The 27455-nt window shown below is 32.7% G+C and overlaps 1 protein-coding gene and 2 long non-coding RNA genes across 4 annotated transcripts; all 3 read left to right on the top strand.

Annotated features, from left to right (window-relative positions):
* Positions 1–1911: 1911 nt before the first annotated feature.
* Positions 1912–5054, top strand: LOC115975411 (piriformospora indica-insensitive protein 2-like). The gene is made up of 2 exons (XM_031096557.1): positions 1912–2616; positions 3687–5054. Exons 1-2 carry the CDS (start codon positions 2407–2409, stop codon positions 4908–4910), a joined length of 1434 nt encoding a protein of 477 aa, XP_030952417.1. The 5' UTR covers positions 1912–2406; the 3' UTR covers positions 4911–5054.
* A 14499-nt stretch (positions 5055–19553) lies between these two features.
* LOC115970691 lies at positions 19554–21391 on the top strand. Its single transcript, XR_004087134.1, has 3 exons — positions 19554–19594; positions 19701–19816; positions 20780–21391. It is a non-coding gene; the product is annotated as an uncharacterized LOC115970691 (long non-coding RNA).
* A 200-nt stretch (positions 21392–21591) lies between these two features.
* Positions 21592–23580, top strand: LOC115970609. 2 transcript variants are annotated; one of them, XR_004087129.1, is made up of 3 exons: positions 21592–21871; positions 22293–22892; positions 23067–23580. It is a non-coding gene; the product is annotated as an uncharacterized LOC115970609 (long non-coding RNA). The 2 variants fall into 2 exon arrangements; XR_004087126.1 differs by having other exon boundaries at positions 22293–23580.
* The last annotated feature ends 3875 nt before the right edge of the window (positions 23581–27455 follow it).

Below are 27455 nucleotides of genomic sequence, written 5' to 3'. Positions count from 1 at the left end.
CAAAAGGACCAGAAGTATGCATTTGAATTAAATTTTTTTTTTCCGATTTAATGAAAAAAAAAAATAATAAAACACTAATATTAGAAAAGAAACAAGTTTGGGACAATAAAATAATCAAAAGAATCAGGTTAAATGTTTATGTATCAAAGCACTATTTCATTACTCTCTCTCTCTCAAAAAAAAAAAAAAAAAAAAAGTAAGGTAGAAAATGACTTGTCAGCCTATGCTAGGCCTGTGAAGGAAATTAAGTGCAGCGTGGGCTATGCATTCTTATCAACTGATACATCGTGGTCCAAAAAAAGTCCAAACTTCGAAAGCTCCAAAATCGTTTCCTGTTGCTTTTCAACTTTTTTGTGATTCTTCTCACTCCTAAACTCTCCCTGAAAGGGTTTTCTATGTTGAGGGCATCGAAAGGTTTTTTTTTTTTTTTTTGGTGTGTGTGTGCGTGTGTGTGTGGGTGGGTAGAAAGGGCATGGAAAGTTGGAACTTAATAGAACATTCAACCTAACATGTTTGGAGTAAAAATGAAACTTTGGTCAGGTCATAATCACTCTACCAATTACCAATACCTCTAGCCTTTGGTGGTATATATAGGTTTAGGTTGTTTATATTCGTTTATCCAACCAAAAAGAACTGTAGGAGTGACTCATCTATTTGAACTTATTCAGCTTGTTGGTCCCATCTAAGCTTCAAAATTGATTTAGCTTGGGACCATCTTAAGTGGGCAAACGTACTGGAAAAATCATTGGTAAGATAAGAGGCTTTGATTTTCCTGCATAGAAGACAGAACAATGGACTGCCAATAGTAAAAAAAGGAAAATAAAAATACCATTTTTAACAGTTAGACAAAGTAATTCATGTAACAACCTAATGATTGAAAGGTTATGTATTTTAATTTTAGAGCAAAAGTTTAAGTATAGGTCCTTAAGTATGGTGCGGTACGTTTCTCCAATTAAATTTAGTCACATACTTATATTGACCAATATAGCAAAAATATTAATTGTTATATTTTAAAAAAAAATCAATTTAATTTTTTGGTTCATTAGTCGATATAACCACATAATAGAATTTAATTGGATGACATAGCTAGGGTACAACATCTAAGGAATCATCTAAGTAAGGAAGTTACTAATATATACCAATTTTACGTATAATATTTATTATTTAATTTGTTATATGAACGATTTAGTACTAATTTCTTGTATTATATACTTTCTCATCAAATACCCAAATTTTTTTTTTTTTTTTTTAGTTTTACAATAAGACACCACATCACTGTTTTGGCAGGTGTGAACTTAGTACAATCTCAAATCCAAAAGTAAAAGAAAAAGAAAAAGAAAATTATTGCTATCATTTATGTCCCATAAATTTAAAACAGAAAAAAGAAGAAGAAAAATCAACCTCTATGGCCCGTTAGCACTGCCAAGCTGCCAGCCCAACTCCATGCCCATTTTGCAGGCAAGCAGAGCAGTGTAGTGCTGTGCAGTGCAGTACTGTCCCACTTTCATAACATAACCTCACTACCATCTTGTCTTTTCTTCTCTGTTTCAGAGAACGGTTAATCATTCAAAAGCCCAAAAAGAGAGAACAAGAAAACAAGAGATAAAAACCCTATTTTGTCTTGCATGCATTTACATGCACTCTCTCTCTTTTGCATGGACAATATATAATGGCCCCCCAACACCTTCCAAACCCTAAAACCAGAAAAAATAAAAAGTCCTTTTACCCTAACTGATCCCCCCACAACCTTAACCATTTCTTCAACTACTCTTTAACCATATCTCTAGGATCCAATTACATTAATAATGACACTTTTAATGAATAGTAATACTTAATGTCTGATAACTGAATCATAAAGAGGGTCCAAAGCACAGAGCAGTATTAAGAGCAACCCTACTTTCCCTACCTTTCGCTTTCATTATCAAGCCCTTCAATTACACCTCTGTCACATTTTATTGTTGTGATTACCATTATTACTTTGATCTTGGAAAACTGTGCTGGATCTTGTGTCCCTTCTACTATATACAACTTCCTTAGCTTTTCCTCTAACACAAAGAAAGAAATACCTCAGATTTCTTACTTTGCTTCTGCTTTTCCTTCTTTAACTTTCTTCCTTCAACATGTGTTTGGATCTTTCTCATTCATTTATGTCTGGGTTTTCTAAAGTATTCTAAAGGGTCCCATATATGTTGGACTGATTGAGTTCTATGTTATATTGTTCTTCTGGGTCTATTTCTTATCCTATATATTTCACATCATGAACTGTATGACTCCAAAAATATCCCACTTTGTTTCTATGGATAGAAAGTGAAAGGCCCTTGTTATAGAATTGCTAGAATGGTCGTTTAAATTGAAGCCAAGCTTCTTCCTTTAAGATTTCCCTTGCTTTCTTCTGCATAAGTATCCATGAAGAGCTTCATTACTATCAGTAATGCTATTTTTGCTGTCTTCACCTTCTGTTTGGTTGCATGGTGCTGTGGACATGAAGACATTGATGTAGCTCCAATGGAGAAAACAGAAAAGGAAGCTCTTTACTCTGCTGTACAGGGCTTTGTGGGTAATTGGTGGAATGGCTCTGGTCTATATCCAGATCCTTGTGGCTGGACTCCTATACAGGTACTATTCTATTTTTTTGATGAACCACGTACAGGTACTATTTTATAGCCTTATCTATTTCATGTCACTTTATATACCTTTAAATTTATAATACTCCGTATTTGATTTAAACCATAAATAAAAATCTCTTTCGGATAGAAAGAATCATTTTCCTTCTCTTGTATTTTGAATATAATATTTATAATGATCACTTCAGCTATTCATTCAAAAGTTTATCTATATTTTTCTGTACACTGTTACTTTAGGATACCGATCAAAATGGTATTCTTGTTGTGTCATAAAAATAAATGATTTTCTTTGACATTAAAGTGTAACTAGTATGGGATAACATTCACCATTCTTTATTGAAAACACTACAGAGTGATCATTGATTCCTTTTGGTACCCCAAAAAAAAAAAAAACCCATTATAGACACCTAAAAAGCTCATCATGGTGGCCATCATTATTATTGTTGTCATCGTTATCATCATTATAACTAGACTCTTTTTTCAATTACATACTTGCACTTTGGGATGATTAGTAAGCTTTCGCAAATAAGACATGGAATTTTGAAAACTCTAAAAATGATTTCACAGATACACTTAAATCATTTGCCATCTGATTACTTATCGTTAGTTGGGGGACATGTCTTTAGCCTACAAACTCATTGAGAAGTGAGAACTTATCATCATTCAGAACGAAAGCTAAAAATGGAACATGGAATCGGAAGGTTTAAAGCCTTTTAGTTTTAGACTTACATCCTAAAGCTAAATTTTAGTGAATTTTTTCTCACAAAATGACAAACTTTGAGGCTCGGGAAACCATTTTTCACAACAATCTTATGCATTCTTCTTTACCAAATAAATAAATATATAATCATATGCATTCTTTACTGCCCCGTACAGAAAACAATTACCATGCACATGGTGAATGGTGATAATAGTTCATTAGCCATCATGACTAAATCATTGTAGCCATTACCATTCAACCGTAAGGTCAATTTTCATGTGGTATATTTTGGATATGTACGTGTAATTGCAGTCTCAGGCTTCACAATTTTGTTTGATACATTTTCTTATATTCTTCTACAGGGGGTTTCTTGTGATTTGTTTGATGGGCTTTGGTATGTTACTACCTTGAATATTGGGCCCATTCATGACAACTCTCTTGGTTGTGCCAAAAATTTGGAATTCAGAGCACAAGTGTTTGAGCTTAAGCACCTCAAAAGTCTTTCATTCTTCAAATGCTTTGTTTCACCCAAGAGGCATCCCATTGCCATTTCATCCAATAGCTGGGACAAACTTGGTGGCAGCTTAGAATCATTAGAGTTCAGATCAAACCCTGGTCTCATTGGAAAAATTCCTATCAGCTTTAGTGCCCTTGTGAAGCTCAAATCATTAGTGCTACTAGAAAATGGATTAACTGGCAATATACCGACAAATATTGGCAACTTGATCAACTTGAAGCGTCTAGTTCTTGCTGGGAACCGATTTGTTGGTTGGATTCCTGATAGTTTTGGTGGGTTGAATGAGCTACTAATATATGATTTAAGTAGGAATACACTATCTGGGCCTTTGCCATTGACTCTTGGAGGGTTGACCTCACTTTTGAAGCTTGACTTGAGCAACAATCAATTGGAAGGGATGCTTCCAAGTGAGATTAGTAACTTGAAGAATCTGACCCTTTTGGACCTTAGAAACAACAAAATTTCAGGTGGGTTGACCAAGTCATTTCAAGGAATGTGTTCCTTAGAAGAGTTGGTCTTGTCTCACAACCCAATAGGTGGAGACCTAATGAGCCTAGAGTGGCATAACTTACATAACTTGGTCATTTTGGACCTCTCCAATATTGGGTTGACAGGGGAGATTCCTGAGTCCATATCAAAATTAAAGAGATTGAGATTTTTGGGTCTCAGTGACAATAACCTCACAGGAAAGCTGTCTCCAAAGCTAGCTACTCTACCTTGTGTTAGTGCACTCTACCTAAATGCGAACAATCTGACTGGAGAACTTAATTTTCCTGATGATTTTTATAGGAAAGTGGGAAGGCGGTTTGGGGCTTGGAACAACCCAAACCTTTGTTACCCGGTTGGGTTAGTGTCAGCTAGCCATGTTCCATATGGGGTAAAACCATGCCAGCAACAGGTCACATTGCTTGAACACGACTTAAGAACCAAGTTGGCTAATGGGAACATGAATCAAAATTCCCAATTTGTGGCCTCTTTGGGGTTTACAAGCTATGGTTTTGGTGCTGGGATTTGGTGGGTTTCTCTAGTAGAGATGTTGACAGGTCTATTCTTAAATTGTTTCCTATAGTTGTGTCTTAATTGACAGAATTCTCAACTCTAGAAGATTACCTTTTAGAAGTATGTAACAGCAATTTCATCTTTCTTACTCTTGTCCTCTCTTCTAACATTTTTCTGCAGTACCATTGCTTATGGCTATTCATAATTATGAAAATGTGAATTGCATTGTGAATTTATATATATATATATATATATATATATATTGGTAAAAGGGAACTTGCATTAATGACAAAGAACTAGGGGGGGGGGGAAGGATCAGATATGGATCTGATATGATACACTCCAGCTCTGTCAGAGCTCAACATGACCAATAAATCCACAGGCGGATCATGGTGCAAAACAAAACAACTATCCTGATGAGTTCCTAAACGAGCCAAGAAGTCAGCACATGAATTTGCTTCACGAAAACAGTGGCTGATCCGGACTTGGCCTATCTGTGACACCAAATACCTGCAGTCATCAAGGAGAGGCATTGCACAAAAATTAGCACTAGATAAAGGAGCTGCACAACTGCTTTAGCATCAAGCTGGACATCCACGGCAGCCAAATGTAAGTCAATACAGAGACTTAAACCGTCCCTAAGCCCCCAAAGTTCTGCCATAAAGCTGTCGGCACAGCCAATACTCCTAGAGAAACCACCCAGCCACTCTCCATGCTCATTTCTTATAAGGCCACCAACCCAGCTCGGCCTGGGTTCCCTACAGCTGCACCATCAGTATTTAGGCATGCCCACCCAACTTGAGGTCTTTCCCACCTCACTTGCACCACCCTCTTGCTGCCTGACTTCTTGTTGTTCAAACCACAGTGCTGAAACTCCAAGGAACGGAAAAGCGCATCCTTATGGACATTTGGTTGAGCATGCAGGTTCCTGAAAATTGTTGCATTTCGATGCTTCCACAGCAGCCAAATGGCAAACGGGAAGATGATTCTCCAAGGGGGTTGCTCTCCTAACCTGCAAGTATTGTTCTTACAGTTGTATTCCAGTCGTTGACCCAAGTTTCCCTCATAAAAATTGCTATTCTGCTTTACTCCCAACCTTTCCAAAATCTGTTTCGAGGTCCCACAATCTCGAAGTCTATGGAGAATTGTTTCTGGCTCTCTATGACACAAGGGGCAGATATCATCATTACTAATGCACCGTTTGACTAGGCACACTCCCACTCCAATAGCATTATGTAAACATTGCCACATGAAGGTTTTAACCCGTGGGATAGTGTCCAATTTCCAAACCCACATCCCATTAAAGGGCCCAACATCCGTTTCACTCCCCATTGCTAATGCATAGGCATGATTAAGAAGAAGAAGAAGGGAGGGTACAATGCTTAAAGTAGATAATTTAAATTTTCTTTATCATTTTATGTTTTACCAATAAAAACTTGTCACTTATATACCTACTTAATTATATTCTATCATTATGTCTTTTCCTAATCTTACTTTATATAATGTAAAATTCATATTAAGATGCATCACACCAAAAAATGACAAAGACATATAATATATTTATCTTTATTTTCATTATCCACATTAACTTAGCCAAAATAGAATAAACTGCCTAAATTTAGGGGGAAAAAAAAATATATGTAAGGATTGAATTTGGATTGGACCCAGTATAAGATTGGGTTTTAGCCCAATAAGCCCAAACAATGAATTTATAGAGTGTGGGTGAAAGAACTAGTTCTACTCCAGAAAAAAGACAATAAAAGTTGCTGAATTAAGATCATTAAACACAAGTAAGATAAGAAAATCTGTCATTGGCACGGCTTGAGAAGCTTGTGTTATAATGTCTTGTTGATGAATAAAGTTACAACAGTTCACAGTATTATTACACAGATTTCTTGATTTTTTCCAATCCTGCTCCTTTAGGCCACCTTCCCATGATATATACTACAATCTTGGTATCATCCCTATCATACACGTGTAGGTTAGACTCTAGGAACTCCTTCTTGTCCCTCCAACACCTCCCAGAACCATCAACTAGTAGCTGTAAGGCTGCTTGACCACTGTTCAGGTATCACCTCCATATTAATGCGGTCAAAGAGTTAGTTGGGAGGCATTTAATGTGGAGGTAGTAGCTTTTGAAGATATTTGTTGCCTCCCTTTACTCATCCCTTATCCAATGTCCGACTCTTAGTTGTAATGCAACCTTGAAGGATGTCCGGGATTATAAAACATTCATACTGACCTTGGATCTCTGTTTCCGAGATGACTTTTCTCCTCGGACGTATTTTGGACTATCACATACAATCTTTATTTCTTCTTCTTATACCATTCCCATTATAACCTTATTTAACTATCCTCGGATTGGTTGATATCCTCGGATTGGGCCATAGGCCCAATTCATATAGTTTTAATAGTACCTTCTAGATAATTGGCCCCCACAGAATAAATTATTTAAAAACTAGTATGCAGAAGGACAAAAATTGAACTAATCTCTTAAATTTTGTAATCATAAACTAAATAGCTCAGTATAGAAAGTGTAAAATTTCAAATATGGAGAACATAAAATAATAATATTGGAATGGAAAAAAAAAATTATTGTGCTATATGTATAATACACTTTATGCCTAATTCAAGTGAGTTTTTATGACAAAGAAAAATGCATATAATTAACCCTAAATAGATTGTTGAAGATTCATAATCGGTCTCAAAATTTTGTGATTAAGACTGTGTTACTATATTGTTGGCTTCTTATAGTTTTATACTAATATAGTTTTATGAATTAGACGCACACTTTGGGAGCAATAAAATGGTAAGTTGGACACTCTCACACGATCACAAAAGCTAGATTCATGAAATTATCATAATCAATCAAATTCAATAACTTGAAGAAAAAAAAACGAAAAAAAAAAAAAACCCCTTTTTATATTTGATTGTATGACCCGTCTTCCCATTAATAATTTTAAGAATTAGGTGAGAATGAGATCAAGGTTGAAGAAGACTCACCGGAGCACCAACCTGCAGTCAAGAATTTAAGATAAGGTATTCTTTTCTGTACCATATGAATCTTCCTAGTTTCTCCCATTGTACATTTGCCCCTTGTCATGAACAGAAAATTTGGCAATGAAACATTGCTTATTGATAATAATTGGAATCATGTCCAAGTGACCTTTGTTGGATTAAATACTTTTTTTTTTTTTTAAGAAATAATTAAAATATACTATTAACTCTGGAGTTCAAACTTTTTTCTAAATTAAATACTTTAATATATAACATTTACATTTTCTTGATAAATCTTTTAAGAGCTTCTCCAAGGACAGTCTGCTATTGTAAGTCTAGAACTCTTATTTACGAGTTTCCAAATAACAAAGTAGTAATATTAGATGCGTAGAATTTTTCACAATTCTTTATAAGACAATAAATTGTAAATGAAATATCACTTTTACATGAATTAATCAATATAGAACTCTTTTGTTAATGGGCACCCATTATTATGCACGACAAACTACCTCCATTATAGTGAAAAAAAGAAAAGAAAAGATAATGAATAATTTTGGGGATTCTGGTTTTCAAATTAAATTAATTTAAATAGGTTTTTCGTTGACAAAACAAGCCAACTAATTTGGAAAGTTGGAATCTATGCTGTGGACCTGTGGTATATATTATAGATTTCCTATATTGATTTTTCAAAGCGGCAGTTGAATGACTTTAATACGTTGAAAATGAAATATGGATAACTAGACTTTAGACATACCGGGTAGGTGTAGCCTGTGTAAGTGTAACCCTTTACGTGTACCTTGGAATAAGTATGGCTAGGCTTGTAGCTTGTGTTCAGTGTTTTATGAACATTGTGTTGGAAGATGGTGATGATGATGATGAGGCCAGGGTTCAGATAAAAGTTAGACAATGTTCAAAACTTTTGTCAGCTAATCTCTGTTCTCATCTCTATGTTCTAGCGAGGTTGATTTCTTCACTTTGTTCTTAGGGTAATCAAAGTGCCTTGGCTTCTAGGAAAGTAAATTCAATGTTGCTTCCTTGCACTTCAACTACTTGTCACACACTTTTGAAGTCTAGCTTAGCTACTTTCATTCACTTGTTTAAAACTAAGGATTCGTTTGCCTGGGAGAATGGAAAAGTGAAAAAATAGAAAATAGAGAGGAGATGGAAAAGTGAGGAGATAGAAGAGATTTTAATTTCCTTTATTTATGTTTGGTTGGAGGGTAGAAAAGTGGAGGGATAAAAAATAGAGTTTGTATAAATTTACTCTCATGCCCTTATTACATAACTTATTTTATATAAATATTTTATAAAGGAAAAAATAAAAAGAAAAAATTGGTTGCTCTTTTACCAAAAAAAAAAAAATCTGTTCTATGTAAAATGGCTCAAAGTAAGGAAAAAAAATCCGGGAAAAAAAAAGTTTAAATGTGAGTAGCAAAGAACCCAAGAAAAAAAAATGTTCAATGAAACCAAAGACAGAGCCAAAAAGAAAAAGAAAAAGAAAAAGAAAAAGAAAAAAAGGAACAACGTTCCACGTCAAACAAAGAACCCATAATAAAAAATAAAAAAAAACAAAAAAAAAAACTACTAATGTGGCATAAAAAGAAAAAAGTATTAACATTGAATTTACTTTAGGAGAGTAGAAGGGGTAGAAATGTCATTTTCATCAACCACTTCCCCTCCCCATTTTCTCTCCAATTTGGGGGAGCTAAAAAATGGTGGGCCATGGAAGAAAATAGATGGGTCCCACCATTTTCTCTCCTCCAAAATCACTCTAACCAAACATCATTTCCACCTAAAATCTCTCCTATTTTCTCTCCTTCATTTTCCATTCTCCCTATTTTCACTCCAACCAAATATAGCCTTAAGAAAATTGAATGTTACATTCTTTTTTTTGCTATTTACTCGGGATTCTGTTTCAAATCTAAGGAATGATTGAGTTATTTTTGTTCTACCGAATTGGAAAGACAATTTGACCTAGTAGAAGCACTAAAATGATGTGTATGTGTGTAATTACAAATAACAATGTAACAAGAACAACATTAGTTAAAGTTGTAAGCTTTCAGCTCATAGCTAGCATTGCACTTGGACAACCAAAGAGAAAAAAACACAAGAAAAGAAAAAAAAAAATTCATATTAACAGATGCCCTTAATTAAGACATGTGTTAATGGACTATTTTAGGAAAATTTTGATACAAATTTCATAAAAAATATAAAAACTTATAATAAAAAAATTACTTTTTTTTTCTTTTTCTAGAAAAAGTTCTTAAAAATATTTCCTAAAGGGTATTAGCATTGGCATTGGGTCTTGTAAATGGTATATGTAGGGGAATTTTAGCATCCAAGCATAAAACAAGCCCATTACCCGGTCTTGTACTTGTAAAAAATTTTACAATAGTGTTACAGTAAATGGCATAATATTAAATTCTCTTTTCTCTCACTCTGTCAGCCATATACTTTTTCTTTTCTTTTATTTTTTTCTCTGATTCTCTCTCTTTCTTCACTCCTCACTCCTCACTCCCTCTCTCACATCTCTCTCTCTCTCATTCAAAGCTTGCCACTGAAGCTGGGTTGGATTTGGAGTGGTCACGACGTGGCGGAGATTGGCGTGGTCACGACATGGCGAGATCGGCATGGGCATGGCGGATTCTGATGGGGTTGTTTGATTTTTTACTATTAATTTTTGTGTTTTGGGTTTGGATGGGTTGGATTTTGGATTCCTATGGGTTGGTGTTTTGGACTCTGATGGGGTTTGGGTTGGATTTGGATTGGTTGGTTGGACTGATGTGGTGGGTAGTGGGTTGTTTTTACTATGGGTTTGCTTGGTTTTTTTTTTTTGGTTCTGGTGGGATTTTGGTAGGCAGTGGTGGCGTGGTGGGCATGGTGGTGGCATAGTGGTGCTTGGGTTGTTTGGTTGTTGAGAAAGTGACAGAGAGGCAGGGATAGAAATTAGAGAGAGAGAGAGAGAGATAATTTGTTTATTATTTTATTGTATAATTTATATTATTTTAATGTGTTTTATTGTAAAATAAAAGTTGGGATGTTGTGTGTATTGTAAAATGGTATGATATAATAGATAAAATAGCTTTCGAGATGGTAAAATAGAATTGTTTAAAGATATCGGATGTGAATGTTCTTTTAGGAAATATTTTTAGATGTATTTAATAAGAAAAGAAAAGAAAAACTAATTTTTTTTTTCAATTTTTTATATTTTCTATTAAAATGGTATTAAAAGTTTAAAACTTTCTTAAAACACATTAACAAATATCATAAAGATACCCGTTCACCCGATTCAAAAAAATGAGTTAGCATGTTTGCTTATTATTTTTAAGCAACTATTGTCAGAATTTAGTCCCTGTTTTTTTGGGTGCATTGTGAAATATATATAGTTTAATCTCAAGTTGAATTTATACCTTGTTTCCATTAGATTTTCAGAACATTAAATGTCATCTATACTTCGGATAAAGACTTTAGACTTGTACTCCAGCTAATACGTACCTTTCTGGCATTAAAAATGTCACTTATTTATATAATTCTATGTGATGTCACTTTATAAAACAAAATAAAATTATCAGTTGAAGATTGAAGAAGCAAAACTCTTCTGTTAAGAAAAAAAAAAAAAAAAAACACCGACAATTATAACAATATAATAGATAATATATTTTAGGTGTGAGCTGTTTTGTCTGGTCATCGCGCTGTAGCCCTTCCATTATACTTTAATACTAGTCGCTAACCCGTGCGATGCACGGGATATTTAAACAAAATTTATACACATTCACTTTTATTGGTACAATCATTGGAAAATAATTCTAACCAATACCCAAATGTAAAAGACACATTGACTTACTATTTAAAGTAACCTTCTGAAGAATTTACACATATTGTGCAACTGAGCCTTAATTTCTCATCAACGATTAGAAATATAAACTGCAAATATATAAATAAAGACCATGACTTGAGAAGGACGCATTAAACTTCAAATTAGAGTAGTAATGTTACTTTCTCAATCTTTGCTCAATTGTAATAATAATATAGAGGAAATTCAAAACATGGAAAGAAAATAAAAATTACAACAATTAATTTCATTATCTTTCATGCTATACTTTAAAAGGGTTAGTAACAGATTATCTGCTTAAAAGGGTTAGTAATTAATAGCACTTACCCCCACTATTAGTATACAGACACCAAGTGCAGTCGTCCTAACCCTTTGAAAGAACCTTCCCCAATTGGACCCTATCAAAAAAAAAAAAAAAAAAACACCCAATTAACAAAATTGATCCAAAAGGGTCTAAAAAGCACATAAAATCAATTCAAAAAACAAAAATATGAGACAAAGTAATTACTTTCCGCTGCCAATGAAATCGTCTTCTGTATTACTGTTCCAAACTGCAACACTTATCTCTCTATGACCTTCAATTAACGAAAACACAAACTTCTCTTGGAATACCGGAGTATTATGACCATCTATACACACACACACAAAAAACAAAATCAACATAACTCACTATAACTCTATAGAAGACTCAAAAATATAAAGAGAAACTAAAGGGGTGGAATTTGATATTTACGTTTGGAGAGAGAGAGTTTGTAGAAACCGTGGCTTTATATTTCTTAATTTGAGAGAGGGGTAAGGTTGCTAGGGTTTTAAGGAGTTATAATGTTTTTATTTTTTATTTTTTAAATATTATGCTGACGTGAAAAATTGTTTTATTTTTTATTTTTTAAATATTGTGCTAACGTGAAAAATTGTGGTGCTAGCAGATGTTTCGGTTTTATATATACTAGTAGATACGAAAATTTGAAGGAAAAAAAAAAGATACCAAAATCAAAAGGAATTAATAAAAAAATGATTTAAAAAAAGAAAAACCAAATGCAATTCAGAGAATGAAATTGAAATAAGAAGAAAAAGAAGAAAAGAACAACTTCACATAGGATAACAACCAAACAACGTTTTAGCAAAAGAAAATTCCTCAATCAAAACCAAATCTAACCCAAAATACCAATCTAAATCATAATTAACACCCAATTGATTCTCCAAATAAAAACCCAAAACCCTGAATTTTTAAATTTAAAACAGAACTTACTAGTAGCGATTCTGATGGTCGGGTAGGGAGTGGAGGTTTACAGTGATGGCAAAAAATCTGACAGGAAGTGAGAGACATATTTTCATTCTTGATTGCAAACTGCAGTTTTTGATCTCTTGATCTCTCTCTCCTTCTCCATTCTCTGCCTCTCTATTTCTCTGTCTCTCTTTTCTATCGGTCTCTCTTTCTCCTTTCTCCGTGTAGCAATCTTTCTTTTCTTTTTCTTTTGTTTTTTTGCAAAAGTGGTAACGTTGTGGAAAATTATAATTTATTGTTTTTAAGAAAGAGAAAATGTTAAGTAGTCTGAAAAGATCGGCAGATATTTTAATATTTCTACGTTTTTTTTTTACTTTTAAAAGGTTTTTTTTTTTTTTTTAATATAAAAAATTACAGCCAAACGGTGTTAATTTTTTGAAAATAATATAATGTATCGCTTTTTAAAGTTACACATGTCTGAATTTTAGGTAAGGACTTTTCCTATTTGTTATTATCTCCTTAATTCTAGGAACTCATTTTCTCTCAGCTTCTGCTTTTATATATATATATATAGATATAGATATAGATATATATATATATATATATATATAGATGATAATTCGTTTAACACATTAAAAATAAAAGTATTTGACTTTAATTTTTAAACTTTTTACAGCTACACCAGAGTCAGCGAGTTTGACTTTTGTATCATCTCTATATCTATTGGATTTTCTGTATAAATTTCTTAATCAATTCTTTCGTTTGGGATCATACAAAAGTTGGATGGTCATGGTGGTCTTGCTAGAATATTAGTTCTAGCTTCGTTTGGGTTTATACACTGTTTTTTACTCACAACAACTGAAAGTAATAAGGAGATCAAAATTTTAGTTCTTTATTTCACCAAAAAAAAAAAAAAAATAGCAATATCTAGTGAGCGTTCGGATGTTGCTGAAATTCTTTTGATGGTGTGTCTAGTGTTTTTTTGTGGGTCCCGTGCACTGTTCACGAAACCCGCAAGTCATTAATTTATGTAATTTTTTCTTTAAAATTGGGTCTCATGACACTATTCACACATTTAAAAATTATTTTAATACAATATTTTTAGTTTTCAGTAACAAACGGTATCCAAATAGATCCCTAATGTTCAAATACAGTAAAGTGTAAGGATATTTAGCGTGAGTTGGATAGCGGCCAATGTGTGTTTCCAGCGTTTGCATTTTTGGTTGAGTCCCACAGCATTGTTCACGACCTAGCCAAAAATACAAAAATACACATACCAATGCATTTTTGGATCTCACGGCACTATTTATACTTTTAAAAATTATTTTACTACAGTATTTTTAGCAATAAATTTTCAGTTTTCAGCAAATAACCGATATTCAAACACACTCTTAACATTCAAATTTACCATTTTCTATTATAACTACTGAATTTAAATAATAATTTTTTTAAAAAAACAGGGAACTTTTTTTTTTCTTTTTTTTGGTTAGTACTAAGTGGACCAATACATGTTGCAAACAGTATATCATACCTTGCACTTGTATTAATTTATTTCTATTCTAATTAAGTTAAGGGTATATATAAAAGCAACTTGTGTATTAAAGTTTGTTGACAAACAAAGTTTCACTCCAAACTAGTTTGGAGAGAAACTTTTTAAACTTTTCATATATCTCTTTTTTTGTGTGAATTTTGAAAATCTAACCATTCAATTTCATGTTCATTATGTTCTTAACATGCATATCAAATTTCGTTCAAATTGAATATTAATTATTATTCAATCAATAAACTTATTTTTTATACATAATTTTAGATCATAAAAATTTGAAATTTTAACATTTGTTTGATGAGATAGCAATTGATTTTTGATCTTCTTGAAATTTTACATGCATGAAGAATATAATAAGAATATGCAATCTGACAGTTAGATTTTCAAAATTCACATTTAATATAAAGATATATGAGGAGTTTGTAAAGCTTCTTTGTTCTTTGTTGACACACTAATTTCTCTTTGTCTTTACAATAATACTATTAACTATATCATTCACATATTAATAGAATGACCTGTCTCACTCTCTCTTAAAATATTTGAGTGAAGTTTATAGTATACTTTTGTGTCAAAACACTTATTTGCTCACTCGGTATTTGACTATTTGTATGCGCCCCTGTTTCTGGCCAAACCCCTCAAGAGCAATGCTACACGAAAAAACTTAATGTATGTTTTCTCAACCCCTCACATTCACACCCAACCTTTTGAACCTTCCCAACAAGGAGGTTTGGATGGTACAGAAGCATAATGCGTTCCTGGGTACGTATTGTACTGAACTAGAATTAATTAGTCTTATCCTATCCCCACCAGTACTCCTGCTCCTCACTGTAACTAAAACTGTAGATTCAATGGTACAAGAACTATTTATAGTCAGTTTAACAAGCTGCCAAAATCTATTCAATCATTATTCAGCCAAAAAAAAAAAAAAAAAAACTCTATTCAATCGTGATTGTGTACACCCTAAAAAAAAAAAATCGTGATTGTGTAAGCTATTGCAAATGAAGAGAGAACTGAGTTTATATACTAGACCTATACAAAATGAACAAAATTTTTTTTTTTTTTGAACCAAGTTCATTATGTAGCCCATAAATCAGACGAGAATTAAAAAAAAAAAAAAAAAATAGGCACACGAATTGTATTTATTTTTATTTTTTATTGATAAGTTATACATATTACATGCAGTATACTTGTGATGATTATATTTATATACAAAGAATTTTATACACGGATTAAAGAGAATAACCAATATCACTCAAATCATTGAAGTCAAAATACGTATACAAAAACCTATTTTTATGTCTTATAGCCTGATTACTACATGTCTATATTTGGGGTTTTTAATGCTTTATTGAAATTGGCTTAATAGTCCTCAAACGTATTAAACTACATAAAATACAATATCATTTGTTTTTTTGAGAAATTAAAATACAATATCATTAAAGGTACACACAATTATCACAATGTACAACAACTACATAAACAAATGTATCATTTGTTATTTAAAATGTGCATTCCTATGATAATTAAATATTTGACATTCTTAAGTAGTGCACCTTTAAAGGCGCCTGTTAACAAATATGTAGAGTAATTCAACTTTTAAATAGTTGTAATTAGTGAATTAAATCTAGATATGTTAACATTTGTTTGTTTGTTCTTTTTTTTAATTTTTTTTTTTTAAGAAGAATTTTAACATTTGGTTAAAAGAATTTTGTACATTGCATTGGTTAGTGACCAGTTTCTCTAATTACAGGGAAAACAAAAGCTTGAACCACTATAGGCCCTTGATTTCCTGAATTTTGATTGTTCACCTTGTACTTTGTCCAGGAGCACATATTGCACAAATAGTTAGAACCTGTGGTAAAACATGAGAGTTTTTCTTATTCTACTTTATGTGACCCACTAATGAATGCTTATCATACGTGATACCACTACATCGTATGTGAGACCCACCAGCAAATGCTTACCATCTTTGATACCACTTGATAAGAAGATGATACTTTAGAAAGACTCCAATTTAGAAGTTAATGTAACATATAGGAACATCAACTTGAGTTTAATCATATTATATTAATAACTTATTCTTCTCATTAGTATCCTATGCAAGACCTTTACTACTTAACTAATCACATCACTCATATGTGAATATTACAACAATTCCAAACTCAAGGTAGAGATCTTCACAAGATTTATCCAAAATTCAAGACTTCGCTAAGTTTGTACCTTGAATTTGAGGAAAAGTGTTAAAAATAGTTTGGATTTATAAGTTTATTATGTATGTTGGCCAAAGAGGCCTAATTGTGTTGTAAAGCTGATGTAAACTTAATCCAAACTCTTAGAACTCTTGTATAAATCCTAATAGGGTTCATTGTACAATAAACCATGCTAATCTCAAAGATATAACTATTATGGTTTTATTGTGTAAACATGAGAGCATATGTTAGTAAAACCTATAAAAGAATTCTTGCATACGCAAAGCATATTCCAATTAAGAGCCATGATTTAGACACTTTTTCTTTTCTCTTTTTTTTTGGTTCTTTCTTTAACGACAAGTAAGGGAGGATGTGAAAGGTTGCCACTGAATTGTAAGCGCATTGGCCAGCCATAAGTCGGACTTTCCAAACCAAGTATTTCATCAAAACTCTATAATTCATGCTGGTCCTACTAGTGTTAGCAGTTAGCAAATTCAAGACGCTTATATGAGGGTGATTTCTCTACCTAATTAACCAGCCACAGAAAACTAGGAAAGAGACATATATTTAACTCTACGAGCATATTTGGCATTGTGATAAATAATCTCTTTCGTAAATTGAGAACCAATCAAACACAAATTAGGCTTAGGACTACTATTTGTAACATACCCTAAACAAGCAAGCATGACAAGCCCCTCCAAATTAGCCCAGTCTTTGATTTGGACTAGGGCAGGCATTGGGAAATGGACTGGCTTTTTAGCCTTTAGGACAGCCATCTACCACATGACCCACAGAAATTCCTACACAAAAATTCTCTCTCTCTCTCTCTCTCTCTCAGAGCTTGTGTTTCACGCTCATGAACTTGCAATTCCGTCCCAAATTTCTCTATTTCTTAAAAAGTAATATTACCAAACAATTTATTACAGCAAACTTATTATATAATTTTTTTTAATAAAAAAATAAATATTATTATTACATTAAACATAATTAAAAACTTTTTAAAAAGTAACTTAAAAAATATAACATTAAGCACTTCACAATTTACATTGAAATTCATATATTTGATAATGTCAAATTTATGCTTTACTTTTGTTGTCAATATTAGCTTGTTTAGAGGTAATTCATATTTTTTTTTTTTTGGGCAATTGGGTTTCTTTGTCTGCTAGTAATTCATATTATTTTTTGGGGAATTGGGTTTCTTTGGACCAAAGTTGTGCTTTAATTTTTTTTTGTTATTATCCAAAGGTTATTGTAATTATTCTTCAGCAACTAGGCAAAATGGATAGAATAGAACATATACTTTTGGATTTCATGGACCAATTTATAATTTTTTTTGGTGGGAGGGAACCAAAATTGCATATTTTAGGTCAATTTATTATGAAAATATTATAGTAACATTTCTTAGTTTTAATTTTTAATTTTATTTTTCTCTTTATCCCTTTTTCTTTCATTCACACGTTTATATATATATTTTGGATTTTACTAATGTGTGCCCTTAGGGTACACATTAATTTCCATTTTTGGAAAAAATTTTCTCGAAAATTGAAAAAATAATGACAGCTTTTTCAATTTTCAAAAAAATGTTTCTAAAAATAGAAAGTTTAATGTGTGCCCTAAGGGCACACATTAACCGGACCCATATATTTTTCCTCTTTTTTTCTCCTCTACACACGTATTCTTTACTTCTCCCTATCTTCACTTTTGACTTTTCTTTATACTTTTCTTCTTTTTTTACTGAAGAAGGTAGTTTATACTTTTCTCTTCATTCCAAAACATACCATTTCTTTTTTTTCTTTCTCTACTTTCCCCCACACAGCCCACACCCACACTCACACCCACACCCACACCCACACACTTCTTCATTTTGATCTTCACAGGTAATTTCTCTTAATTTCACCAAAAATCTTCAATACCTCTCTCAACCCACACCCACGCAAAGTGATTTTTGTGAGTCACAGTTTCCTTCTCGTAGTGAGGCTTCACCTCATGGTTCATCAAGAATCAAGACCCACTTCGGCACCACCATTTGAGGCAGCTTTTTCATCATTGTGTTGATTAGTGACTCCATGATTCTCATTAAGAATCAAGACGCAATTCATTTTGGCAGTACCCACTGTAGCAAAGAGATGAGATCTAATTCTAGAACTAAAGACTACAGATAACGGAATTTTTTTTCTAAATAACAATAAATATTAAAAAATTTAGTTAAATGTCACGTTTCCAAACAATGTTGAAAACTAGCATCTCGAGTTTCTAAAACTCGAGTTCTAACATAAAAATCGAGTTTTTAAGTCTCGATTTGTAAGTGGATCAGTTTAAAGTGGAAAAAAAAAAAGCTGAAAATTGAGTTTTAAAGACTCGATTTCCATAAATTGAATAAAAACGCCGCTATAGGTCTATAAAACGTTACTATAGGGCTTAAAAACGCCACTATAGGACTCCATAAATTTGTACTAAAGAAAAAAAATTTCCAGGAAAACGCCGCTATAGGGATTTAAAACGTCACTGAAAGGCTTGAAAACGCCGCTATAGGTGTAATTTTTTCGCATAAAACTCGAGTCTTAAAGACTCGAGATCTATCTGGGGTTTTTTCTAATATGGATCTCGAGTTTCTAAAACTCGAGATGTTAGTTTCCTTTATTGTTTCAAACGTTGCCTAACTAACTATATACAATTCTTTTGCATTGTTGTTTTGCACATTACCTCCAGATAACGTGATTTGCCTTTTGAAACACAGTGGGCAATTTGGGAAATTCACAGTAGCTTCCAACGTTAATATTGATAACGCGTTGTGGCTTTTTGCAAAAGCTTGTGTCCAACCCTGATCTCTCACTATCTCTTTTCTCTTTGGTTCTCTCTCTCTCTCTCTCTCTCTCTCTCTCTCTCTCTCTCTCTCTCTCTCTCTCTCTCTCTCTCTCTCTCCTCTCTCTCTCTCTCTCTCTCTCTCTCTCTCTCTCTCTCTCAGGTGAGTCCTCTCATTTATCTCTTTACTTGTTATTTTGGGTTGACATATAACATAATGCGATTAATGGTTTTGAGATTTTTTTTTTTTTTTTTTTTTTTTTAATTAGATGCCAAGAAATAAGAGAAATCCCAGGCGAAGAAAGAAAATGAGTCTGAAAGACTTTATTGTTGCTGATCTACGCACAAGTTGATCACATGTTGGTATTGGGGGACTAGGAAAAAGGTACAAGAATATGAATGTTTATGTTATTATGTATTTCATATTGAATTGTTTTTTTTTTTTTTTTTTTCTAAGAAATTTTTCGTTTATTTTTGCATCTGAGTTTGGTGGTTTGCTTTATCTTTATCTGAAATTATTATGTTTTTTATGCATTTTTAATAGAATTGAAGAAAACATAAACTATTTAGAGTGAAAAAAAAAAAGGCTATCAATCTTTTGTTAAGTTGGGAATGAACCTTGATTCTTCATCTAAGTGGTGGACAAAAAAAGAAAAAAAATCAATGGAAAAACGGGAGTTAATCTACCAAACAATGCATCTTAAATTTCAGTTAAACTATAAATGGATAAATTATAAATTTGCACAATTTAGTAACGAAAAGTGTGATGTAGGAGTCAATTTGTGTCTGTTCAGACTTATTCTCAAGAAAATGGCAATTCTGTATTGCTCTTATGGCATCTCAAAAACAAGTTATTTTAGTAGTAAACATTTAGAAGTAATAAAAAACTTACTAACTGATTTTGTTGTGAGATTGTTGGTGTTACTCCTTCCAAAAACATGGCCCCATTTTAATAACATTTTAAAGGTGGACAAAACAAAAGAGCTTTAAAGGAAGTAGTAGTGCGTGGGCTCACAGAATCAAAACAAAGAAAATATCTAACACAGTGACACACAAATAAAAAAGAAGAAGAAGACAGCGTGCAAGAGAGAAAGAAAAAAAAAATTAAAGAGAAGAAGAAGAAAGCGTGGCAGGAATTTTCATTTTTCCTTGGAGGGAAATGCACTTAAGACCATTGAGCTGACATATCAGCTGGCACATGACTTGCAGGAGAAGAATGAGGACTTGTCTGCTCTAGAAAATGTTATGCAGAGTAGCAACAATATTTCCTAGAGAGTGAATTTATAAATTATTGCTTCCTTGCTGGCATTTATCTGGTTTTTCATTAGACAATTTGTTATTGCTATAGGACTTTATGGCCCTGCTTGCATATGAAGGGCTGAATAAACTCCCAATGGATCATCTGCTTAGCTTGTACTAGCAAATAGTTGCTGAAACTTTGAATTGGCAATTCTTGGTGGTGATATATACATGCTAGCCGAATAGAAAAACCAAAAGATAATAATATATACGTATTTGTTGAGCTTCCTTGAGCTATGAAACTGAAGCTTTGTATCTCTCCAAAGAACAATCACATAGACTATGGGTAAGTATTTGTAATTGATTATTCATTTCATTGTTCAACTTCTAGCTGCTGAGGTGAAGTTAAATTGGATGATACAATTGGATTCATTTGCCTATAAATTAATGTCTTTTATTTGAGAAGGATATATTAGTGTTTCATTTGCATATAGTAAAATTAATGTATTTTATTTTTTGAAATTAATGTCTCTTTTGATTTGATTAATGTAAATCTCTATATACTTTAAAAATCAAATGATTTATATCTATGTTTTGTGATATAAATAAAATCTAGAATTATCTTAATCATTACTCTTTTTCCACAGCAAGCATGTGCAAGGCACATGCTGCCCTAACTTGTCTAAATATAATATTTTAAAATGTTTAAAATTTTAGGGAGTATGTATAGAGTAATGATTAATTTTTTTATAATTTTTCCTTAATCCAAATGCATAAACTTCTTTTTCTTTTATAATTTTTTAACAAAAATTATAATTAAAGAAGTGAAAAAAAAAAATGATCATTATGTATTACATGCAATTGTAAATTAAGCCAATGAATCATTTAAAAAAAAAAGGGACTATTTACGCCACCAATCAGGAGTTGCCACGTCAGATACACATTGAGGCGTCAGTACATTCTATCACACAGGATTGTAGCTCAAACAAAACCAAAATCACCAAACACGTTTTGTTCAAAAGAAGCCCTTACCTGGAGGAAAAAGAGAGTCCGGTGCCAATGCCTCCTCTCCTCTGAGTCTAACCAACGGAGCTCCTCCCCGCCTCTTCTTAGCACTGAATCTCCACGCCTCCTTCGGAATTTGTGCTGGAACTTGGAAAATGCGCCGGAGCCACCGTGAACGTGGTGTCGCAACCTCAAGGTTTGTTTTTTCGTGATTTGTTCTTTTACCCAATCTGGATTTCAAAATATTTATGGTTTTGGGTTAGGTTTTTTGGACGTTAATCACTTGCTTTGGTATGGGTTTTGCTGTATTTTGGTACCTTGGTGCGTTTTGATTGGATTCCAAAGTGGTTAAGTTCAACCCTAAACAAATTTGATTTGTCTATTATGAGAATCTTGTTACTATTTCAAGTTCTTACATGAATAAATTATATATTATGAATAAAAAAATTGATGAATTTCTAAATCTGGAGATGTATTCTTGTTCTTTAGTTCACTACTTGAAATCAGTCTAATTCACATAATATGATTTTTTTGATAAATTATTATTTATCATTTTATAAAGTCTGTTATACATCATTTAATGATTGTTGTTTCCCACCTATCACTTTTAAAAGCAGAGTTAGAGGGACTCCTATGGCTCATGCCTGTCATGATGTTGTTTGAGTTGTGTCAGAAGCAAGGGAAGCAGGTTGACATTAAGTATTGGAAGAATGGGGAAAAGAATGTTGCAACTGTATATGTCGATGGTAAGTTTATCGCTTCAGGTTCTTCTAAGAAGAAGGAAACTGCAAAGCTTAATGCAGCAGCAAAGCAAGCTTTGCTCAAGTTATCGGAATCTATGCCCACTAATGTTGGGAGGCTAGATTTTTCTTTTGGACTCAATAAGTCATTTGAGATTGATGGAGCAAAGCAGAAGTTACATGAGCTTTGTGGCAAGAAAAAATGGCCTAAGCCTATTTACGGGTACAAGCTTCTTTACTATGAGCAGTGAAGCAATAGAGTGTGTGTGTGTTCTGAATTATTTGATGATGAGCCTGTTAGTTTTGTGAGTTGAACCACGATCAAGCCTCCTCTATTCTCTCTCCCCCTCCCTCCCTCCTCTCTCTCCCATAGGCCATAGTTTATGATTTAGAATTTCATAAGGATGGCATGGAATGTTTTGAAGAGCTTGATTACTGGGTTCACAATGATTGGAACCAGGAATACTGATCTCTATGGTATGTCAAATGAACATAAACTAGTAGGCTTTGTAGTTTGTTCTATTGGCTTGTGGGCACTCACATGTTCACTGCAGTTCTTCTTCTCAAGTATTCACTGTTTTTTCAAATTCTCACTTTCATATCTATATTGTAAGATATTGAATCTAAATGTACTTTTACTATAACTTGCAGCCTTGAGAAACATGAGGGTCCACCACATGACAAGAAATATGTATGTAGAGGTAGATGAAAAGTCAAGAGTAAAGGAAGCACAAAATTCTGCAGCTTCCTGGATTATTCGTGCCTTACAAGAATCTAATTATCTATGATGTTGCTCCTTTTTTAGAAGAATATCAGTGAAGAACAGTTAGAATGGTTAGGTTTAGTTTAGAAGAATATCAGTGAAGAACAGTAAGAATGACTTGGTTAATGGCTACAGCTAAAATACATGGAATACTTTATGGAATTGCAAGTAGACCCATGTGATATAGGGGTTAAATGAATTATGTTCACTTGATTGCTTGGGCATGATTAGTTTATGCCACTAGATTTTTAACTAAATTGTACCTATTTAACAGTTTAACAATTAACACTAACAGTATAAAGTGAAAGTTCCATCTGTATCAACCACTCTCATTGTTGTATGCAACCCAATTGATTGCTTGCTGTGTCTTTTATTGCTAAAGCTGCTTATATTCTTTATGTATCACCCACTCTCATTGTTCCCTATACTGATTAAGGAAGGTACTTTATATGCATCTATGAGCTTTGTATGCTTAAAACACAGTTATATTGAAAATGTTAATAATTCTTTTGCACAGCTACACACAGTTTTGCATCTTTAGCTAGAGCTAATAGCTAAATTTGTTGATATTACCGTGATTCCATAATATGTGTCTGATCATATCAGTACTAACGGTTTAAATGTATGACATTGTTCAATCAATGAAATAAATGCATTCCGTTTTATTTTGTAAGTTTTAAAGCATTAAAAATAATCTTTCATGGATACCTTTTTTCTCAGACAAAATGTAAAAAACATGATTGAATGAATCTATAAAAGACCAAAAAAAAAAAAATCTATATGCAGTTTTTTGCTCTTACTTCACAGGATAACGACATATACCCCCAAAATTTTTTTTTTTTTGAAAGCAAAGTTTCTCATTGACAATAAAACCTGCCACAATTTGCAATAGAAGTTCCTAATTGACAATACATTCACCTGAAATAAAAATGTCATGATTCAAAATACAAAAAATGAATCATAAGATTACAAATACATCTGAAATAAAACCTGTTACAGTTTTTTTTTTTTTTTTTTTAAAGTTTCTATTTAACAATACATTCACCCGAAATAAAATCTCTCATGATTCAGAATACAAAAAGAGAACCATAAGATTACAAATACATTTGAAATAAAACCTGTCACAATTTTTTTATAAATGTTTCTAATTGACAATACATTCATCTAAAATAAAACATGTCATGATTCAGAATACAAAAAGAGAATCATATGACTGAAGATACATCTTAAAATAAAACTTCTCTCAATTCAAACTACAAGAAGGTGGTTCTATCCACCACAATTAAAATATTGTATAGCAAAAAATATTTGCTTCCCAATGCATTCTCTTGGTCACAAAACTTGTTTAAACATCAGCCTTCTTGGAATTCTTGTAATTGATCCTACATAAAAGAACGTACAACCAAATAAAAAAAAAAAAAAAAAATCAATAAACACTACATGAAACAGCTCAATAAACACTACATAAAATAGCTCCAACTACATCTTAAATTGCACTATGGTACATATAAAGAGCAATTTGACATTACAAGTAGGAGAAAATTGAAATTACAAGTAGTATAAAATTATATTTGAAGCTAAGAATATGATAATATCTATCAAATAAATGATACTAGCTGTGTCCCAGAGGCCTGGGTTCACGGTGGAGAATTCAACAACCACAGTAAAAAAACTTGTTGAAAAGGCACCTGTAACAAAAAACAAGATTCCCATTCAATTAAATTCATTTTAGTGTTGGATTCCTAATTGAACAAGCTCCCAAGAAAAGCAAATCCAAAAAATTTAAGTCAAGGTTTAAAAAAAAAAAAAAAAACACATTGAAAATTAAATAAATATGACAGTATAATGACAACGAGGCAACCTAGAAATAGTTATTTTTGCCTGCACTTAACCTATTTTACCTGTTTTACTTATTTTTGCCTGCAGTTAATAGTTATTCAAGAATGAAAGATGTGAAATAGTTCATGCCAGTCTCAGCCATAAATAAATAGAGTTAAGAAAATATCTTGAATTAAGAAAAAGCACAAATTCAACCATCATACAAGTACTTAAAAAATAAATGGTAGGCATTGATCCAAGTTGAAAAAATTTGTACAAGGAAATTCAATATCATCCAAACAATAAGCCTTCTAATAACATAATAGAAAGGACTACCACCTTTCAAAAACAAGAAAGAAAAAAGAAAAGAAAAAGAAAGATATCCAATGAGGTTTATAATCCAATAGTATTACTATATATAGTTCAAAAAATTGAGAAACACAAAATCCTAGCTACGAACAAGGAGAACAATCAAGCCCATCAACCAAAAAGACAAAGAAAAAGAGCCTCAACAGTTGAATAGTAGCTTTGATACACCTCAATGAGGATCTAGTAACATTTAAAAATAAAATGAGTGTTACTAATTTTAGTCAAAGTTTATCAGATTGTATATTTGTATTTGTATCCAACTTATAAAGGAAAAATTCTTGAATTAATATTCAGATTCCCCTTTTATGTTTGGATACGGTAGTTGTAATGTTAGGAATCAGAGGTATCCATTGTCAAGAATTAAAACCAAAATCAAAATCTCTACAAGTTTCACATTTATACATTTGCTAAAGGATACTTTAGTGGGCAAATTTCACATGGGTTACATTATACTTTTGCTGTGCTGTAATATTATCTTGTTCTGCAATATTTGTACTTCTAAAACTTAAATCTTGCACCATTGGGAGTGATATGAAATTGTTTTCCTTTTAGTTGATTAGATAAAACTGACAGTTTGTCAGATCAATGGTAGCTAGTTACTTATCATTTGTGTATGGCTTTTTTGTAACAGATTGCAGTTCTAATTGACAACAGGAAGAAAGGAAGCTCAACTTTTTTATTATATACTTAATTTACAAAATGAAGGAAGAAGAAGTTCATGGATGCCAAATTCAAGAGTGGTACAAGAAATTTAAGTCTGTATCCATTAAAACCGAAATCCATGAACTTCCAAGAAATTTAAGTTTGTACAGGTGGGTGGCCTATCACCTAAGAATCTAATCAAAACCCATGAAAATACCCAAAAAAAAAGGGCAAAATCTGTATAAATCAATAAAACCTATACCAATATGAATAGATTGATATCCAAAAAATAACCCAAACCTATCAAAATTTCAAAACCTAAATATTGGGGAGATAACTAATCAAACAATAAAGGGGAAATTGGAAAAAAACCGCAGTATTTGGTGCATGGGTGTTTGCTCCAACAGCGAGGAGGAGCTCCGTTGGTCAGACTTAGAAGAGAGGAGGCGTTGGGACCGGACTCTGTTTTCTCCAGGTAAGGGCTTCTTCTGAACAGAACGTGTTTGGTGATTTTGGTTTTGTTTGAGCTACAATCCTGTGTGATAAAGTGTACTGAGGCCTCAATGTGTATCTAACGTGGCAGCTCCTGATTGGCGGCGTAAATAGCCCCTTTTCTGCCAACTCCGGACAAAACGTTTTCTTATTAATAAATGGTAGCTCGTCGATGTGCTCCAAAAGTTTTACATCCTCTCCAATTAAGTTGTAAAATTCATCAATATTATTATCATCACTTCGAGTAACTATAGAAAGGGGTGAACTTGATGAAGTTCTAGCACTGTATAACATAAGCTTGATCTCTCTATTATTTACATGTGTTTGTCCTTGTGAGATGTCCCATGCTGTTTTACTCTCCAAATTCGTACTGTTTACAAATTTTTCGATGTAAACCATAAGAATTTAGAGGGTGACACAACATGGGATATCTTGCGAAAAGGGCAGGCACAAATACAGAATGGAGAGATTCGGAATATGCTACACCGTGTTAAAGCTAAATCGAGTTCATCTCTTTCTACCTTTAATAGGTATGAAAAGTACCAAAGGCTGCCAGTATCAAGTTGTTTTCAGTTTTTGAAAATGGATTTTAAATGTGAAATAAGGAAATTATCAGAAGAAAGGTGTAGTTTGCTTCTGGTGGTTGCAATACTGCTTGTAACAGTCAGCTATCAAGCGGTACACTGCCCTTCTGGTGGACTTTGGCAAGATAATGGTCTGTGCAATACCACTGAAGTCGGGAGTAGTCCTGATGGAATCACTGATCTGTCCAATACAATATTACTGAAAACCAAAGCAGGTTTTATTATGCCCAATATCAACAATAAAGCAGTGTGTGAACACAAAGCAAGGACAGCCATTGCTTTTGAAGATGGCCTTTTTTAGGTATTCCTCGTTGGTAATGCTATCACATTTCTGATTTCAAACTCTTTAATTATTTTCCTCGGTCCAAATTG

This window comes from Quercus lobata, chromosome 1, assembly GCF_001633185.2.
Source record: "Quercus lobata isolate SW786 chromosome 1, ValleyOak3.0 Primary Assembly, whole genome shotgun sequence".
In the NCBI taxonomy this organism is placed as follows: Eukaryota; Viridiplantae; Streptophyta; class Magnoliopsida; order Fagales; family Fagaceae; genus Quercus; species Quercus lobata.
The sequence above is the reverse complement of the archived record's forward strand: the minus strand, read 5'-3'. Positions and strand labels throughout refer to the sequence as shown.

Excerpts from the sequence above, each read along its gene's own strand:
- LOC115975411 (XM_031096557.1), top strand. The coding sequence starts at position 2,407 with ATGAAGAGCTTCATTACTATCAGTAATGCTATTTTTGCTGTCTTCACC. Across the intron at positions 2,617-3,686 it reads GTGGCTGGACTCCTATACAG|GGGGTTTCTTGTGATTTGTT; the intron begins GTACTATTCTAT and ends ATTCTTCTACAG.